Source organism: Azolla caroliniana, unplaced genomic scaffold (genome assembly GCF_043228905.1).
Source record: "Azolla caroliniana isolate FFs.n. ecotype wild unplaced genomic scaffold, voAzoCaro1.0.p SCAF_14, whole genome shotgun sequence".
Classification (NCBI taxonomy): domain Eukaryota; kingdom Viridiplantae; phylum Streptophyta; class Polypodiopsida; order Salviniales; family Salviniaceae; genus Azolla; species Azolla caroliniana.
The window spans coordinates 1,536,202-1,555,580 of record NW_028230449.1 but is presented as its reverse complement, the minus strand read 5'-3'; the positions used below and the strand labels follow the sequence as shown (position 1 = coordinate 1,555,580).

General features: G+C 37.0%; 2 protein-coding genes across 2 annotated transcripts; both read right to left on the bottom strand.

The window, feature by feature from the left end:
* Positions 1-383: 383 nt before the first annotated feature.
* On the bottom strand, positions 384-3,640 carry LOC147855130 (uncharacterized). Its single transcript, XM_087330510.1, has 4 exons — positions 3,070-3,640; positions 1,884-2,345; positions 962-1,435; positions 384-636 (listed from the first exon to the last, which is right to left on the bottom strand). The coding sequence occupies exons 1-4, from the start codon at positions 3,517-3,519 to the stop codon at positions 553-555; spliced, it is 1,470 nt and encodes a 489-aa protein (XP_087186636.1). The 5' UTR covers positions 3,520-3,640; the 3' UTR covers positions 384-552.
* Positions 3,641-6,429: 2,789 nt separating this feature from the next.
* Positions 6,430-15,992, bottom strand: HCAR (coenzyme F420 hydrogenase family / dehydrogenase, beta subunit family). Its single transcript, XM_087330330.1, has 17 exons — positions 15,880-15,992; positions 15,055-15,166; positions 13,018-13,102; positions 12,888-12,929; positions 12,717-12,795; positions 12,341-12,392; positions 11,000-11,062; positions 10,817-10,914; positions 10,700-10,735; positions 10,548-10,609; positions 9,928-9,955; positions 8,128-8,207; positions 7,984-8,053; positions 7,834-7,891; positions 7,678-7,742; positions 6,917-7,011; positions 6,430-6,832 (listed from the first exon to the last, which is right to left on the bottom strand). The coding sequence occupies exons 1-17, from the start codon at positions 15,892-15,894 to the stop codon at positions 6,739-6,741; spliced, it is 1,134 nt and encodes a 377-aa protein (XP_087186456.1). The 5' UTR covers positions 15,895-15,992; the 3' UTR covers positions 6,430-6,738.
* Positions 15,993-19,379: the final 3,387 nt, after the last annotated feature.

Sequence of the window (19,379 nt, the reverse complement as noted above, 5' to 3'; positions counted from 1 at the left end):
GTTTTAACAACCCATACAAATGCTATAGACATATCAGGAAAGCGAAAAAAAAAGCAAGGGGTCACTTTCCTTGGCCCTGGCAATGAGTGTCAGCAACAAATGAGCTTCAAGATCTCATCTGTATCCTTTTTCTGTTAAATCCAAGGAACTGCAAAAGATAGTTATCATTTTCAATGGGATCCTTGGCGCAGTAAGACACGCAAGAAACTTAGGGCACTTTTAACTAGACACAGATGAATATCTGAGTGAATATGCCATTGAGTGCTTTGCTTGACAATACAGTTTTCAATTCCTTCTTGGCTTTCTATCCCGAAGCCCATATGTATCTCGGCAAAAAATATTTATACGTTTTGCTCAACGGAAAGGACCATGGGACAATAAAATGGATAATTGGGCCTTTTATTCAATTAAAAGAGAATGGAACTTGTAGATCAAGTAACCAGAAATCATACAGCCTTATTTGCAATGTAATGTTTATGACTCATTTTTACAGATGTCCACATCACTCTTTGTACTACAGCATTGTTTGTTGAGAATATCACCTATTGTTTATCAGTGGTGAGAAGAGAAGCTTAATTGAATGCCTCCCTTTCCATTACTGTTTCGGAACGAGTCCCAGACTTGACAAAAGTTTACCTACATATGAATATGCATCAATATTAGATAGATCCAGAAACCTTGTTATAGAAGGGTGATTGCATGCATTTCACACCCAAAGAAATGCATTACGTAGACCACGAAACTTGTAATAGGAGTGATTGCATTTCACAACCAAATACATACATCCACCGAATTATATTTCATTCCAATCAAAAGGGTGATTGCATGCATTTCACACCCAAACAAATGCATTAGGTAGACCAAGAAACTTATAATAGGAGTGATTGCATTTCACAACCAAATACATACATTCATCGAATTACATTTCATTCCAACCAAAACAAAAGCAAAGGACACTGACCTCAAGCCGGCAAATTCGCGTAGGAACCACAATGCCCGCCCCAGCAACACATTTAAATGTCGATAAATAGTCCTGAAAAGATAGTGTATTTCCACCTAATCCTGTTGGCTGGAAAACGTTCCCAGTGCCAAGAAAGCAATGACCGTACATCTTCTCTCTTCTCAAGGGTCCCAATGGTAGATCAAATGCTAAGTCTGCAAATCCAGCTAGTGCAAGACAACCATCCTTAATGCCATCTTGATTTTGTTCCTCTTTTTTAGATTGTACACCTCTATCACAAAGATTGAGAATTGATATTGGACCATTCATATCGCAAACAAGAGATGAACGTTTTCCCATGAAGACATTACGACTTGTATCGAGACTATTCATTGAGAAACCTTTTGTCCAAGGCAGCATAAAGCCCCCGGACACTCCAATATTTACAGCTGCATTATAGAATCTCAATGGAATTGCATACCTAAAATCAATGTCCTGTTGGTGAAACATCACATATTTAGCATTATATAGTAAAATGCCTATGTCTCCCTTGATATTAGTCAATGTGATTTCTTTCAAATATAGTGAAATGTTCTAACGAAACTCTCTACGCAATTGACACCAGTCAACATTATTTTTTCGAATTATTGTGAAATGTAGTAGGGTTCATAAGGTATATTGTACCAAAAAATGTATTTACACGTTTGCTTTGGAAAAATTCCCCAAACAAATCATGCAATAGCACAAATATTCAATTCCTGAGTGGAGGAACCATATATGTCTTCGAAGTGTAAAGTTAGTCATCTCTATTCAAATCACTTAATTGAAAGGAACCACACCATGTTCACTTCTTAACTTAAATTATAACACAAAATTTTCTTCTAATTACATATCGAATCAAGCTCCTTCAATAAATCCACACAATGAAAGAGAGATCTATAACCTGTCTAGCAGAATACTGGCCTGTGTCGAATCCAGCACAAGAAAGATGAGTAGCAAGCCTGAGGGCATATCCTGTGGTTGGCCTGGAAACAGAGTCCCTCCTATCAACTATAAATGCATACTTGATGGATGGAAGTAAACCAACTGTGCCTCCAGAAAAGCCACTGTTCCTTGGCATGTGCCAATTTAGGCTAAAGCTGAGATCCTGGTGTTTTCCTGACAAAAGCCCAATTGTAACTCCTGCAAGTCGCAATTTGTATGCCGAGAGATGCAACTGATCTTGTGTAAATAAAGTTGCCCGTGTCCTTAGGAAAGCCGTTAAGCTTTTCAGCCTCGGAAAGTAGAGTCCACCACTCATTTCTAAATTTTTATCCAGTCCATAACGCCCTATGCCATCCCAAGTTTCACCAAAGCCAAGCAAGTTCTTCCATTCGATTCGTCCTTCCAAAGAACTCTCCTTATCCTGTACAATTATAGTCTTTTAACATCCACTTCTGCCCTGATAAAGTTAGCATCAAGTTTGCAATCAAAAGATTATTTCGATGGGTAAATCGGCCTACCTCTAGCCTTAATTTGACTACAATTTCTCTCATTTATGTCACATGGCAACAATAGGATTTTGAAAAAGTCCACATCTCCAACAAAGAAGGGCAGATCAGCCGTGCAGAACATAGCCATCATTCCTTTTCCGACCATGGGCTACCCACTAGCTAATGTGCCTTTCTCTTCCAACTACATATACATGCTCGGAATAGCTTTTTGCAGAACTATGGGGCTAGAGAAGGATAGACCAAACCCTAAACCAATTGGCACAAATACTCTGAATAGCTTCTTGTACAACAAGTCATAAAGAAGGGTAAATTAAACCTAAGAGCTGAACCCTAAAACAGTTAGGCATATCTGTAATAGTACCTTAAAAAACCATACCACCTCTGAAGAAAGGTATATTAACAGTGAAACGGGTTACATCTATGATTGTAAAAGCAACTAGCAAAACCATACCTCCTCTAAAGAGAAGTGGATTTAAACTCTTGACCATATCTCCTCTAAAGAAGAGGTGTTATAAACCCTAAACACTAAAATTTCCTCTAAAGAAGAGGTGGGTTAAACCCCAAACCTCCTCCAAAGAAAGGTAGATGGAATCCTAAACATTTGATGAATGAATGGGGAAAAGATAAGCAACATACCTCATACTTGATGAAGCTTTCGAGATTGAAAGTGCATGGATTACTACGTTCCTCTACACTCACAACAACATTCACAGATCCACGAACTGGTCCATTTTCAAGAGAAAGCGTGCATTCTTCAAATATACCCATCCTTTCCAGTTGGGTCACCGCATAAGAAGCTTCTCGGAGAAGATCCTGAGATGTCGCTACGTCTCTGAGACGATCGAATTGAGATTCTATCACAAAAGCTCTTGTCTTGTAGTTCCCTTCTATCTTCAAATCATGGACCTTGACAGGAATGGGGTTTTGGGCGAATTCTCGAAGGCGGAATTCAAAATCTTCAGGAAGCATATCCTCATCTTCTTCTTCTTCTTCTTCTTCTTCTTCTTCCTTCTCATCGGCCATGGAGGCTTTATAACCTTCATCACCATCAGCATTAGAGACAAGTTTCCTCAGCTTCTCTGCCATGGATTCCTCTACTCCTCCTCAAAACAGAGCACTCTGTTTGATGCACAGAAAATCGCCCACTTCTTTTACTACAGAGCTAAAAGCAATAACCAGAGAGCAGAACTCTCTCTCTCTCTCTCTCTCTCTCTCTCTCTCTCTCTCTCCACACTCTCATGTGACATCATCATGACGATGTGGCATGCCTCATGTGCTGACATTGATGCTGATGTGGCATGAGTTCATTGGCTCATAAGAATATGTGGGGCCCAATACCATGTGCTGATATTGATGCTGATGTGGCACAAGGTCATTGGCTTATAAGAAGATATGCGGGGCTCAAATCGGAGTGCTCATGTTGATGCTGATGTGGCACTAGATCATTGGCTCATGAGAAGGCGTGGGGCCCAACTCCATGCCTACCCGAGCCAAGAAATCAATCGTTGGTCATGATGAAGTTTCATGGGGGGAATACATCAGATGGGAACCACTCGCTAACGTGGGCAGTTTTATATGTATGGGCATCATCGGTATCTGGACGAACTACTCTCTGTTTCATTACTCTCTCACTGGGCGGCAATTCAAAATCGTCACATTGATGCATGCAAGTCTCATGGTATGCTCTGTTAGGGGTATCATAACATAGTATGTTTCACACAAGCACAAACATCTGTAGATGCTATTGGTAAACCCAAGTTGTTATGTTTTCCGGATCTCACTTTGGTGGATGAGGAAGAGAGCATTGTTGTCTCTACATTGCATCGGTCGTGATAAAGAGAACTATTGAACAAACCCTTATCTACCTTTAGGATGCTTATCAAGCACTCTTTGAAAAGTTATGAATTATGTAGCATCATGCATGAGATGGGAGACAAGGTGGGTCTTTGTTAGGTTGAGGATGCTCCTGACTCTTTGAAAAGACAAACTATAGCATGATACGTAAAAGATGAGAGTTGTCTTCGAAAAAGGGGTCTTCGCTACATATAGAGCGTGGTTGATGTCATGATTTGTTAATGATATGTATAAAATAACATTATATGTCTTCGAAAAAGGGGTATTTGCTACAAATAGAGCATGGTTAATAGGCGATATCGGGTGCAAATTTTTGAAGTAAGAGATTCAAATGAGAAAGAAGACACTAAAGGAGGTTGAATATCAACATTAGTGTGATGCCTTGATGCAAATATGTTGTATGTGTAAATGTAAGGGAGCTTGCTTGATACTTAGCAATGTCAATTCATAACAAGGTTTCTAGTTATATAAGCAATGATCAGGCCACAATGTCATGAATAGGTTGTCGAGGAACCAACCCGAATCTAAAGAGTTAGGGGCAAAATTATAACATGCACATTTGGATCCTCATGATTGGGAAATTTGCGATTTGTTTAACCCCCTTTTTTTGTTTCCACCAATGTAAAAATAGAAGCACACATCCCCAACACTTCATTGCCAATTCACAATGGTCCTCTACCATATCCTCATAATCAAGGAAGATTTCATTTCTCATCTTTTCCTCTGTAATCCACATCTTGTTATCAATTTCTAATGCCTTTTTATACCCAACAGTTTGTTGCTAATTTATTCCTAAGAAGCTATCAAATTTGTTGAACCTCCTCGTCATTGAAATATTGAAAATATAACGTGCGCACTGTGGGGGGTATATCCCTAACTACAATGACTTCATAGACCATCCGTTGCTCCTTGACATTCTTTTTGATTTATCTTCTTGGCTATAGTTGCGTAATAATAAGCATATTTCCATGGGCACTAAAAAGTGTTTGCAAAAGAACATTAATGACGTGATAAATCATTGAATTATTTGCTTGATCAAATATTATATAAAAACAATGTGATATCTACCAATGCAATTAGTTATTCATAACCTCAATCTGACTATTTTATTAAACCATTGCATCATGTCAATATTTGTAGGATACAAGAAGAGATTCCTATAGATCCATCTTAACACCCTTCACACATTATTGGCATTACTTTTCATGCCTAGACCCATAAAACTGGTAACTACATATTATTTAATTGGATATTGATAGTATGAAATGCCATCGCTAATACTAAATGTGAATCACAAGGTGAAACCTCTCCCTACCTAAAAAGCATTGATGCCCCTATCAAATAACCAACAAATTCCATCTCATAGGGGCACGGCAAACTTGACCTCCAAGGACAGAAATAAAATCTCTCTCTTAGTTATGGGCCTTTGACATTGTAGGCACCTTTGCTGTCTGAGTAGAAATTCAGCTTATGGGCATAGCTGTGATGCTTAAAGAGTGATGAAGAGACCACTCATATCCATGATATACATCACAATTGGCTTGCACGTAGGCATCGCGTGAGATCAATGATTAGAGTTGAGAGTCCAATTCAACCAACGGTTGTGGACGCTTTTGAATCCACATTGTACTTTCTCAACATACATATGGACAGTTGGCTCTTGAATCTTTATAATAATTCTGCACGTAGGGAAATGCTTTGCACGTACAAACGACCTCTTGGTTTGAGTTGTATGGTTTAGTCTCCAGAGATTTGCTCTCCATTCTGTTACTAGGTAAGTGAGACCCCAATGTTTTCAATCATGGGCAAATTGATAAACAGGAGTAAAATGATGACACTTATAAATGATATCACTGGACAATCCATATGTAGAATTAACCAATTTGTGACCAACACTATGCATTGCTATTTCAGTGGGCATATATGTAAGGAATCAAGAAATTCTGTCAGATGCAATATTACCTTTTTATGAAATCCATGCATAGCCATCCGTGGCACACATGCCAAAGTGAAATGCTAACATTATTAGCAATGTGTTTCTTATATCACATTTTGGAGTGAATTGATTCAAATAAATAACAAGTGATACAAATTCACAATATGTAGTGAACTGGAGGATAACATTAGTTTCAATTCCTCTCAAGCAAATAATAAATTGGAGTCAGCTCCATTGAAAGATTCTGTGGCAATTGTTTTATACATTGAAATGATAAATGAGATTAGTTTGGATGGAGATAGAGCAAGGCTACATAAACAATAAACATAACCTCATTCCAAGTTAAATAAAAAATTGGTAGATCCATTTGATGACTATGTGACATAAAAGATACCATAACATCTGTTATGCAAAAGCTATTAAGCACAAGGTTCATGTGAGATCAGATTGTTCTGGATAACAAAATTATGTGCTGCAAATAGTACTTGCCCCCTCTTTCAGTACCTTCTTGTTAATTACTTCCGCCTAGACAAAAGCTTATCAATTTCTCCATTCTGGTTGTACATGGAAATAAGTTTTTTTGCATATGATGGTATATGTTCCACTGCCCTGCTTACATACAGAATGAAACAGTCAGTAAGCACTGGTCATGAAAGATTAGAGTTATAAGTAGCTGTGGCTTCAAATCCTGACCTTTTTTCACCCCAATTCCTGTGGACATGCAGATAATTGCGGATGCTGTGATAGTCCAGAGAATATCGGCCGAATTCAAGGCCTTTTGGTCCAACCTATGATGAACGCCAGAGGTAAGATTAGGTATGCACTCAAGTTCAGTAGTGCAAATAATAACTTCCCATTGGAACACAATATGGTTAACCATCAGGCAGGTTAAAAGATGTAAAAACCACATTTTTTTTCCTATGCCATGTTTCTGTTTTGCCCTTCAGATCATGATATATAAAGAAGTTCCGACAAGCAATGCATGTATCATGTGATATACAACACATTCGGTTATGATTCTGGGAACCTTACAGCATTCTTAACAGGCAAAGCTTACTCATAAAGATGAACCCTGGCACACTAACTATCATGTAAGAGAGGATGTTTCTTCTGCCAATTTTACTAGGTGAAGTTTTAATATAGGTAATAGCAATGTTAACCATGCCAAATTAATTTAAACAAGTGAAAATCCACATCTTCATGTGGTGGCAGAGAATATTGGTGTGAAGATTGTTGTGGTATAGCTGAACCAAATTGCAAGTTAACTTTTGCGTAACTTTGTGTTGCTTGCATTACACTATCATTTTGCAATTCAAACAGATCGGTTGCTTCTGCTAAAGGTCCCAATTTGGGATTTGTAATTTGGCTTTTATTTTGTTTATCTATTTATTTCCATTTAATAACAAAAGGGTGGGGGGGGGGAACAGGGGTGGGAGCAGGGGGGTTCATCTTACCAGGTTGAGAATAAACGCTATCAAATCCCCAATAAATCTAGGGGCAGGTTTCTGATTTCCATCTCCTACATAAATATACCACATTTAAAGTTATAGATTGATCAATAGTTCATCAATTTTACTATACACAAAGAAAGCAGAAAAGCAATTTCTCACCAAATTTTGCATTATCATCAGCTTTTACAGTCTCCATGACAAAAGGTTTCCTATTACCCTGCAAAACTAAGCCCGTGTAATCAGACACATTGGAATTAATAGGAAGTGTTTGGGATAACTAAAATTTCACAGAACTAAGGAAAACCCAACTTTACTAATAGTAGGAGTAATCTCCAGCAGAGATTTTATAACATTAAGCATTTCTCTTCCTCGCTCATTCCTGCAGTTATTGAATCCAGTAATTAGTGAAATTACTATCAAGGAAATTACATACAGCTTTTCTAGTCCGACTACCTTACTGTGATGTATTGTGGGTGTTGATTCATGCTTACACCTTCATATTTTGGCACTCCCATGTAGCCAACCACAAGATCCTAGAGAGAAACATGATTAACATAATCATGTACTGCTTCAAAAAAATCTCTAATAACCAAAGCATGGATTTATAGACATCAGAATACAAAAACGAGAGTGCACCGAAATATCTTTTGGTATCATCAATGTCAGGACATGCATTCTTGATACATTAATACAAAAAATACAAAACCACACTGTATTACAGAAGCCAGATTCTAATCAAATCAACAGACTTTCTTAGATGGCTCAATACTATGTACAAAATGCAGTAACCTGTCAACTTCTCAAGGGAAAATCTTCAACCATAACTCCCATTATATTGCACTCAGTCCTCTAACATGCACCTATCTAGCTCATTACTGCATGGAGGCCAAGGCTGTCCAGATGTTCATCTCTCTTGCATAATACATTTTATTTCTCATTCTTGCTCTCCCACAGTTGAGAGTAGCAATTTATAGGAGTTCCTACTTGGATAAAGAAAGAAAGATATATTAACGTCTTTTAAGAGGCCAAAATGGCCTATAAGACCAAATAAGAGATTACATCGTAAGTGTTGTCTCTTAATATTATCAAAACGTCAAAATGACCGATGGACGAATGCTGCCAGTATTACCTATGAGACCACAAGCTCACAAAGGTTTATACCAATCATCTATAGAAAGGGTATGCAATTGTTAAGAGATAATGCAATGCATGATGTCTGTCTTACTTTGTTTATGACAGGGGTAAGTAACACATCCTTATGGCAGTTGTTAAGAGATAATGCATTTGCTATGATGTATCTGTCTTTATTTATTGCAATAAAATGAACACAAACTTATGATTCTCTACAATGCCTCTAGGGAAAAAACATTCTTAACAAATATGCATGTCATAATCCTGAAAGCCTGCAAAAGAAGCAATCTATCTGCAACTTCTTTTTTGCATACTAGACTTATAATTGGAACCTCTTCGTGACCTGATTCTGGTATGCCAAGTCAAACAGATGTACAGCGGCAGCTGAAGGTGTACATGCCACAAGTAATGTAACAGACTTTGTTCATGACTGTGCTCAAAGAACATGCCTGAATGTCCCTAAAATCTCTAGGTCGGATATATTTCCTCTAGCTATCTATCTCTTCTGTTTCCAAGTATGTCCTTTACAAAAGATTAAACTTACTGATCTTTTTTTATAGGCAAACGATGAAACTTTGAAACTGCCAAAATTTACAGGCCATGTCGTAGAAGCTAAATCCTTGTTAACTTTAGTTTACCAATAGAAAGAAAGAAAGATATATTAATGTCTTTTAAAGGCCAAAATGGCAAAACCCTTAAAATGTTGTCTCCTCTTTGAAAACAGCAAACCAAAATAAATATACCTAAGTAAAAAAGTAAATAAAATAAATGTGATTAAAGCATCCTGTCATCTATACATGTAAGATTCTCAAGTCAGATAGGCTGTAATTATTGTCTTCAAAAGATCACTAGCATAGGTCAATCCAAATTGGAGTAAGAAAGAAAGATATACAAACATTTACTAGAGGCCAAAATCGGCCTCTGAGACAAATCAAGATTACAAATATGGATGAATTCATTAGAGAGAGAAGCATGATTTCTCAGAAAGTTAGGGCTTCTGAATTGGAACCAGCATCAAAGTCTGGTGGCAAGCTGGGTACTGGGAATCCATTTGTAAACTACACTATGCCTTTAGGGCAGAATATTTTTAATAAGAAAAACAGAGTGTAGTTGCAAACTTACTGCCAACCCATTTGTGTAGTCAAAGCAGCTGCAAACAAACAATATCAAATATCAAGAACGGTTACAAGAATACAAATAAGGGAATGAGATTCAATATTATCAAATCATATTTCATAGAGCAGATAAGAACACTAATAGTATAATGTTCAAGAGATCTCTGAAGACAATTATGATTCAACCCTACAACAATAGCTGGAACAATCTCAGAGTATCAGTTGTTCATTTCAAAAATTGCCTTGACATCTTATGATGCCAATGTGATTGTAGCATGTCCTCCACAACTGAACCAATTCCATTATTTTCAAAGATAAAAACACTAGAACATATAAAATACTACACTGACTTTGAATATATTATGCCGACGGAAGCATTTGCAATCAGTTACCTATGAACAATATCATACTTGATATTTTTCCTAGGCCTTATAAGTAGTCAGTGTCCAAGAAGGGAATCTAAGGGAAATCGATGTAAATAATGACCCAAGGTATATATTTACATTTCCCCAGCCTAATGAGTTGCAACATTTTAAAATTCCTACACAAAAAAGAAGGGGGGAACCTATGAGCAATAACATTTTAGGTCAAAAAACATTGGTCCACGTAAATAACAAAGATAATCACCTGTAGCATGATGGCGCTATGACATCAGTTAATTTTTCTGCAGGTAAGCAAAAATAAGGTACCTGGCAGCAACAATTTTAAGTCTGATAAATTCATTAACTTTACAGCCTTTCTAAAAACGTTTAACAGTTCAAATGAACGAAAGAAAATACCTCCTCAATACGTCCATCTAAATGTTTAAACTGGACCTGTATTTGACATATGACAGATTAGAGAAGCATTCATCATGAAGCTTAAGAAGATATGTCTGAAAATGCCAAAAGTATTACCTTATAATCCTGCATAAATTCATAATGTAGAACCGTATCTGGATCATCACTTGCTACCTTCAAAAATTTATCTAGCCCCTGTCTAGGACCATTGTCCACTACCATGCCACAAAAAAATCATTTCCTCATGATACAAATCGTTTAAAAAATGAAGCATGGTTATAATATACAGTGGATACTCACCACAATTTGTCCCAAGAATATAAAGTTTTTCAAGCCCCAAATATTTTTCCACGGATCTCAAGGCTGCAAATCAGAGTGAAAAGAAGCATGAGAATAGATTGAAACTTCTATCGCAGTCATTAGGCACATAAATGTAGATAAAAAAAGAGTCAACTCAAAGAATTAGAGGGTTCTGTGCCCTCAAGCCACTTACTCTACAACCTGACACAAAAAACTATCCGTGACACAGGGATATAAGAGATCACAGAGTGTTTACCAAGGTATCACAACACCTCAAAGAACCAAGATATCAGATACCTGGTCAAATACATATGTCCCACATTGGACATCGAACCAATAGTGGTATGTAATTTAACAGATGAGAATTTACAAAATTCATATATTCAGTACATCCTCACAGAGAAGTATCTGGGAAGGATCCGTCACACCCATCCATGGCAGGCCATTTACATTCCAAGAAACAACATGGAAGGCTAATCAATAACATGCAGATAAACAGATAACTATAATCTGACAAGCTGAACAATCAAAATCCTTACGCACCAAGCCAAAGAAGTCTTAAACATACCTAAATTATGGATGAGCAGCCAGCACCCATCTATGATCCATTAGCAATCGAAGACTCATGAGCACACGCTATCTAAGGTGGCAATCAAGGACTCAAAGACAAAGATGGGTTGCATTTCTTGCCAATAAATAATAAAATGGAGGCCTTCAGCTGTAGGGCAATATGTTGCCCTCTAGTTTAGAAGTTCAGCTAGTCTCTGCAACCTGTACTCAAGTTACGCCAATTAAAGACTGGATGGGAATTGAATTCCCTTAAAACACTCTTGAAATTCTGTAGAAATGTGAAAGGGGGTTGTTCCCCACACAGATGAGTCATTCCTTTTAAGAAGGACAAATGCTTTGTCACTTTTAAGGCCTAATTAAGATCTCATACGCGGCAGAAGAATGAACAACCATTATCAAAGAATATCAGAACCAGAAAAGTTGCACTAATTGCACACAAAACTTACAGGAAGAAATGGAACTATTCCAGCTTTGAGTCAAATTAAGCAAAATCGAGAGGAAAAAATTGGAATTCAATACTTTATCGAGGGCTCATCAAGAACAAGCTATAACATGTAAAAATAGAAACCATAACGTATACCAGTGCAATCAGAAAGTAACACGTGTAATGCTTATATTAGCTAGCAAAAATGTGTTTGGTAAAGAGAGCCATGGATGAAACAGCTGAGGATCACAAAGAAGTTGAAGTAATTGAACAATAACGATGAGCAGGATACTTATGATTATGAAACTGAAAACATGCAAAGAAAAGGAATCTTGACTTATCTCCACCTTGAACTTGACAACCCACTCCTATAAATAGAAGCCTCTTAACTCCCGAGGCCTGAAAAGACCATGAAATTTGAGTTAATCTTCTTTCATAGCAATATTCAAAAGAACAAAGCAGACATCGCCCTGAGAATGTTCATGTTCTTCAGAATATATAAATGGTAATAATAATCCAGTAAATGAAGATAGAAAAATAACAGATTTGAAGAAATGTAAACCATTATTGATGCACAAAAGAAATTACAAAAGGTGATCAAATAACATAATCACTAATTTAATTCAGCAACCATTACATGTACATAATGTAATGCACAGCACGCCCAATAAAATAGAATAGACAGGGACAGCAATTAACTGTCACAAACACGCATGCATTTACCTCCACCAAAGCTAAAGTGTTCAGATTCGGTGACAACGTAGGTTTCACTCCTCTGGCTGCTATCACTTCTTCTGGCGTTCTTAGGCAATATGAAACAACTTCTATGTTAGGGATTTGTAAAGAATTCAGAAGAAATTAAGTATTTGGACAAAGCATTTGAGAGAAATGCACTTTGCAAGCACAGGCCTTGGTGTGAACCGATCATCTGGATCACTGTGATAAAAATAGTGAAGATCAATCATGCTTGAATTTTTGACATTGTCAGAAAGGCTTCCAGTTAAAAATAGGAAAAAAATTATACCTTTGAACACAAATAACAGCATCTACCATATCTGAGTTCAGCATCTCAATTGCAATGCTTGTGACAATACCAGTCCATTGAGCACCTGTCATTCATAGATACAAAGTATATATAGTGAGCATTCTTTAGGAAAGAGTTCTCTTGATATAGATCTCTACATGCACAAGTTAAATCATATATAGAAACTCTCTATAAAACAGTATTCTGTCATGCTTCAATTAAAATAGTTTGTTAAAACTTGCATATCCTCTACATGGAAGTTTAAAACTCAGTTTGCAAACGTTTTCAGAATGCAGCATCTTCTATGAAGAAGAAATTCCAATCCAACTCAAAGGTTACACGAACGCCGATTGGGCTGGGTATTCGATGAATCAACAGTAAACAACAAGTTTATCTTCTCCTTGGAAAATGGCTCCATCCTTGAGCAGCAAAAAGCAACCAAGTTTGGCTCTATTGAGCACAGAATCAGTATAGGGGTGCGGCAATTGCCACTTTTGAAATTGTGTGGCTCAAGTGAATCCTCAAAGCTACCCCAACCAATGGCCCAATACGACTCTATTGTGATAACCTTAGCAGCATACAACTGGCACAGAACCCAGCAACATGATGGTACAGCATAGTTGAGCTTGAAGGAGCCTGTTGAGATATTAAGCTGAACCATTCACATTGTGTGTGAGAACACATGTGGTGGAGCACATGTGTGCATTAAAGACTGTCTCCCTTGTCATAAGAATGTAAACAGTCTTATCATATGTAAGAGAATAACTATTTTATTCAATCTAAATGATATTTCATATCCCATTCATTCATAATCAGTGAAGGTAGTATAAACTAAGCCCTCCTATTATATAAAGTGTTGATTATAGTTGCATGGATAGAACATTAGCATTTGATTAAGAATACTCTTATGACTGTAATCTTGCCCCGCTCTTTTATACAAGTTCTTATCTTTAGTATATTGTCCCTCTCTCTCTTTCTCACTCTCCTTCTCTCACACATGACATATATCTTATTTAATCTAGTTCACAAGGGAAAATAAAAAGGCATGCATTAAATTATTTTTGTATATAGACAAGCATTAGAAAGAAAGAAAGACAAGTATATTAACGTCTTTTAAGAGGCCAAAATGGCCAATAAGACCAAACAAGAGATTACATCTTAAGTGTTGTCTCGTCTTTGAGAAAAAGTCAAAATAAAATAAATATTACTAAGTAAATATAAAAGTAGATAAGATAAAAAGAGACTAAAGAATCTGGTTTCTGGTTTTTGTAAGGTAAAGATATGGTACTATATATATGTAATTGAGAAAATCCAAACTTTGATTCTAAACTTTGAAGAGCTTAATGAGGACACAAAAAAAAAATTCTTACCAGTTCGAGGGTCATAAGAGAAGGTAAATTTTCACACCAGGAGACCCACCACCTCATGTCAATACTAACTACAAATACTAGACCAATTCTCAGTGACAACAGAACCATGGGTAGAATGCATCACATTGGCTACATTGGAGAGATAATATCATATAGACAAAGAATATGGATATCACCTGGGCAGTCCGCTTTCAAAATGCAGAAATAGGGCAATTTGTTCACTTATATAGAGAGGACATCTTTATTAGGATAATCCAAATGCTAAGAGTGTGAAACTGAATCATAAATGCGAGCCCAGCCTCTGCATAAGGAGCATCTATAGCTCCTAGGAAAGAAATTTGAGACTCTATATGAAATCATCTGTGGAAATACACCTCGCATTCCTTAAGAAAAATGTGATATAAGAGAATAAAATAAGCTAGAGAAATAGTTCGGTCCCAGAAAAGAATGCATGGTTTCCAATGTTACTAGAAATATCATGTCAATTGTGAATCAGCACACGCAATCTTTCTGCCATAAGCTAAATCCATTTTTAGCTCTACATGACCAATCACACTATCACAATAGATGCTCAGGTAGAAAAGAAAGAAGACGAATAGGAATTTCATCATACAATATTGGAATATACAAAACAGAAAGTATGTACATACAGTTCACATGTTCTTACCTTCAATAGGAGCAATTCTCTTTGCATATAACATCTCTTCATGGACACCAAAATGTAGGTCATCAAGTGAACTATGATCTCTTCCCCTCCCATGAACTTCAGGTTCAAGTGCCTATAAGTTTAGACTTATTCAGAATAACGGGAATCGAGAGATAGAATTAGGAACTTAAGGTGCCACTTAGAAAAGGAAAAATAGACACAAAGAGCTCCATTCAAAGGTATTTTCATTCAAAAGATAACCTTGCTGTGAAGAACAAGATCAAAATCAACAAAGTAATAACAATTCATAAGTACCTAATGTTAAGTGTTTTTTGTAATAAGAGCTCTTCTGACGCACATCATCTTTGCAACATAAATGACCAATGAAGAAACAGAGTTTCACATTTCAAAGGAAAGATATAATAGAAAACATCAAATGGGCAATCCACGGATGGCCTGGAAAATACATGGTCTCTTGGATCCCAAGATCTATATATCCCTCTTAGTAGTAACGAATCAATTGAACAATTTCCCATTTCTGGCTAAAGAATTCTTCACCCATGAACTCACACACCATGAATCCATTTGCACAAAATATTACTATCCATATTTAAAAGAGGTATTAGTCATCACACAAATCAAATGATTTCATCAATTTCCAGGAATTGGGATCAATTGATCATTTATTTGACTCTGCAATTTGAGGGTTCACATTTCTGGGACTATACAATACCCTAATATTCACAGCTTCTAACCTAATTTTAAGATTCTTGGCATTAATATGAGTATTCTTCTTGAGCATACTACTTAGTTAGCTAGAAAGGAACATAGTTTGGAGGACCATACCTCCACTTTACACATCCCATTTCCAAGGAAAGCACAGGCATTCTTGACATGTGCAATATAATATGTATCACATAGGCCACATTGGCTGCAAATAGCAAAAGGGATGACCAATAACTTCTCATCAATTTGTATTCACAAAAAATACCTATCTATATCAAGCATTCTTCATGTAAATAAAAGTAAAAAATTCTCCTAGATATTCAAAACTTTTTCATAGTGAAAGTATAAAGAACAATCATGAGACCCTTTTCCAAGTGCATTCTTGGAGTATTTCAAAATATTTCCATTACAAAAGAATGATGATAAGCCATGGGTCTCACTTCATGTGCATTCCACTAATTGTATAGTTTGTTTCCATTACGAAAGGATTACATGGATCATGCAACACTTTTCATGAGAATGCAAGAATCTTAAACCTACTCATTTAGTAAGATTAAGCAAAAGAAAGCGTAGATTAAGATAACAAGATTATTAATTAGAGAACACAAGAATGTAGGGAAAGCCTATTTCTAATAATGAGTTCTAAAATAGTAATAAGCCTATTTGATGGTTGGCTATTATAACCAAGAAATCATGAAGTGTGACGGCCAACACTTAACTAAGGTGTTCACATGGGCAAAGAAACTCTAGCCAGTTCCAGAGTAAAAAGCTTGCATAGGATACAAATCAAATGTGAACGTGAACATTCTGTATCACAATCCAGGTATTGGAAAAATGCCCAATTCCTTGCAAAAGTATTCAAATTTCTCTCCAAACAGAGTCTTTATAAAAATGCTTGCAGCATACTTTTTCATGAGTTGGTACATTGACCAAGTTTATCTACTTAGCATGGAACCACTATGTAACATATTGGTAACATACTTCAATTTGTTTTGAATGTGCATGGAAGACAAGATTCCTTGTTACAGCCAAGGCACTTTCACTATTTGTAAAATACAAGTAGGAGACACTTGCTCTAAAGTGACAAATCTGGCAATAGTCTCCTGCACCAAATGCACTCAACCAAAACACTCAAAGCGGCTGTATTGGACTTCACAACTTGACATTGCCACTGTAGACAGCTTCTTGCTGAGAATCACTGATCAAGAAACGGACTCGTTGTGTGGACAGAAGTTTCATAGCAAACAGTTCAGTTGCTATCAGTGAATACTAGAGTGCCTTTGAGATACCTGTGAAATCAGTTTTTATTCCAAAGAAAAGATGGTTGCAAATGCATTGGACACTAGGGCATTGAAGAATAAAGGTCAATATCGAGGATTCAAGCATCACAACAATTAAAGAAGGACGAAACTATAATGGATAAGAATAAAGGCGTTTTTCAAAAAAGTCAAAAAGTAGAAAAAACGCAAGTCATGGATAAGAAGATTCCGATAGAGAAAAACGCTCATAACTTCTTTATCTGATATCCAATTTTAGAAAGAAAAAATCCATTAAAACTCTGACAACAAGAGTTTTCCAACAATGTCTTGTTGCCAAAATTGATGTTATAGAGAAGAAATAGTGATAGAAAAGGTAGGTTGGTGTTAAAAGACGAGATCTATATTTAGGACATATTATAAAAATCTTGAACGCCTCACATAAACTCAAGTATATCCATTAAAAAGAAAGAATGGTTTATTAAGAATGCAACCTATAAATAGGAGGGGATTCTTAGACATAAAAAGGGGGAAAAGAAGAAACGTTTTAGGAGGAAGGAGAAGAAATAGTGATCATGAATGGGGATGATATTAATGGTTTGGTGTTGTGGTTGTATTTAGTGTAAGGAATTGGTATTGCTTTTATAATAATATATTCTAGAAATGTCTAATCCTCTATGTTTTCAGCAATGTCAATGTTTGTCTGCATTTTCTGCAATGTTTGTCCTCTACATTTTCTACAATGCCTGGTCTTCTGCATTTTCTGCCAAATCTGTTCCTCTGTGTTTTCTGCCAGTAGAAATTCCTGGAACCTATATTGTTCCCTCTGCCCTCAGCATCACATACCCTGTACCTGCTGTCCTAAGACACCATGGAGTCTGAATGGACATAAAATGAAAAGATGGATCTTAACACGCATGACGAGGGTCCAGATCCATGGAAGACCCAAAGAAGATACCATAGACAAAAAGGACGGGATGGAAGCACCCCGAATAGGGCGCACAAGGCACCAAGAACGCCGACCCCATTCGACATTCCATTTGATGTCGAAAATGGGAAATATGATCTATTACGCCATTTGATTGCGCAAGAGATCAATCTTATTAGAGAGGATATAGAAATAGCACCAAAAGAAGAAATGAAAAAGGAGATAGAGAAACAGAAAACCGAGTTTTATGCCTCTCTCAAGGAAGGAAAATGGGCCGTTTATAGAGATGGCAAGGTCATTATTACAAAGAAGAGGACCGCATGACGATATATGGCCTATGAGACCCTATGCATGACCATATGGAATTGCAACGGCTCTCTAAGGACAGATGTCGAATATTTTGAAGATACGTTGAAAAACACAGATATTGCTATGTATACAGAGACTCACCAATGCATGGCTAGCAAAGTCCCCGAGGTACAAGGATATAGCTGGGAGTCAATATGTCGCCCCCAACCTCGGACACAAGGAAGCACTAGAGGTTCGGGAGGAGTGGCTGTGCTATACAAAAAGGAGCTCCATGATAGAGTGCATGCTGTCCATAAGGATGTAGATGCACGCTACATGTGGATACGAATAAAAAGAGGGGATCTTAGGGAGTTATATATTGCAATTTGCTACTTTCCACCTGGCTACTCAAGGTTTGCACCTCTAGGTGAATCACCATATCTACCACTATATGATGATATCATAAGGTTTGCTACTATGGGGGACATAATACTATTAGGAGATTTTAATGTACGAACCAAGGATGAACAACCAACTATGTTTAACACCAATGAGGCTGTTTATGGAGAAGTTATGGCAGAAGAGGTTGGTCTAAAGCGACAAGCTCAAGATATGAGTGCTATAACTGAATATGGAAAACACTTCTAGCCTTGGGAAGTGAGCATAGATTTGTGATATATAATGGCTTGTCACAATGGCTTGGATCAGATGCTTTGACATGTTGGAACCCAAAAGGGGGTGCAAGCACAGTCGATTATCTAATGGGATCTCCATCTCTTATACCTGAAATAACAGTCTTCACAATATCGGGTAGACCTATTGGCTTGGCAGCAAATCATGCATATCTACGCTTCGAGGTAATGGATGGATGCACAAAGGATGTATATGCTAAGGAGAGTGGGCTGGCTAAGTATCTATTTACTCGCAAGACAATTGATGTATATAGTTGTGTATACAATGGCATGCTAGATTTGGATCCTTTCGCACCCCTTGAAGAGCTTACCCACGGATTGTCCAAATCATTGCATAAAGCAGCCACAAATGCCTTCCCTCACACATCGGCCAATCCCCCCAAACTTGGTAGAGTAATACAAAATAGTTGGTATGATAAGGAATGTCATGATACAAGGAGATGCTTGCAGCGTGAT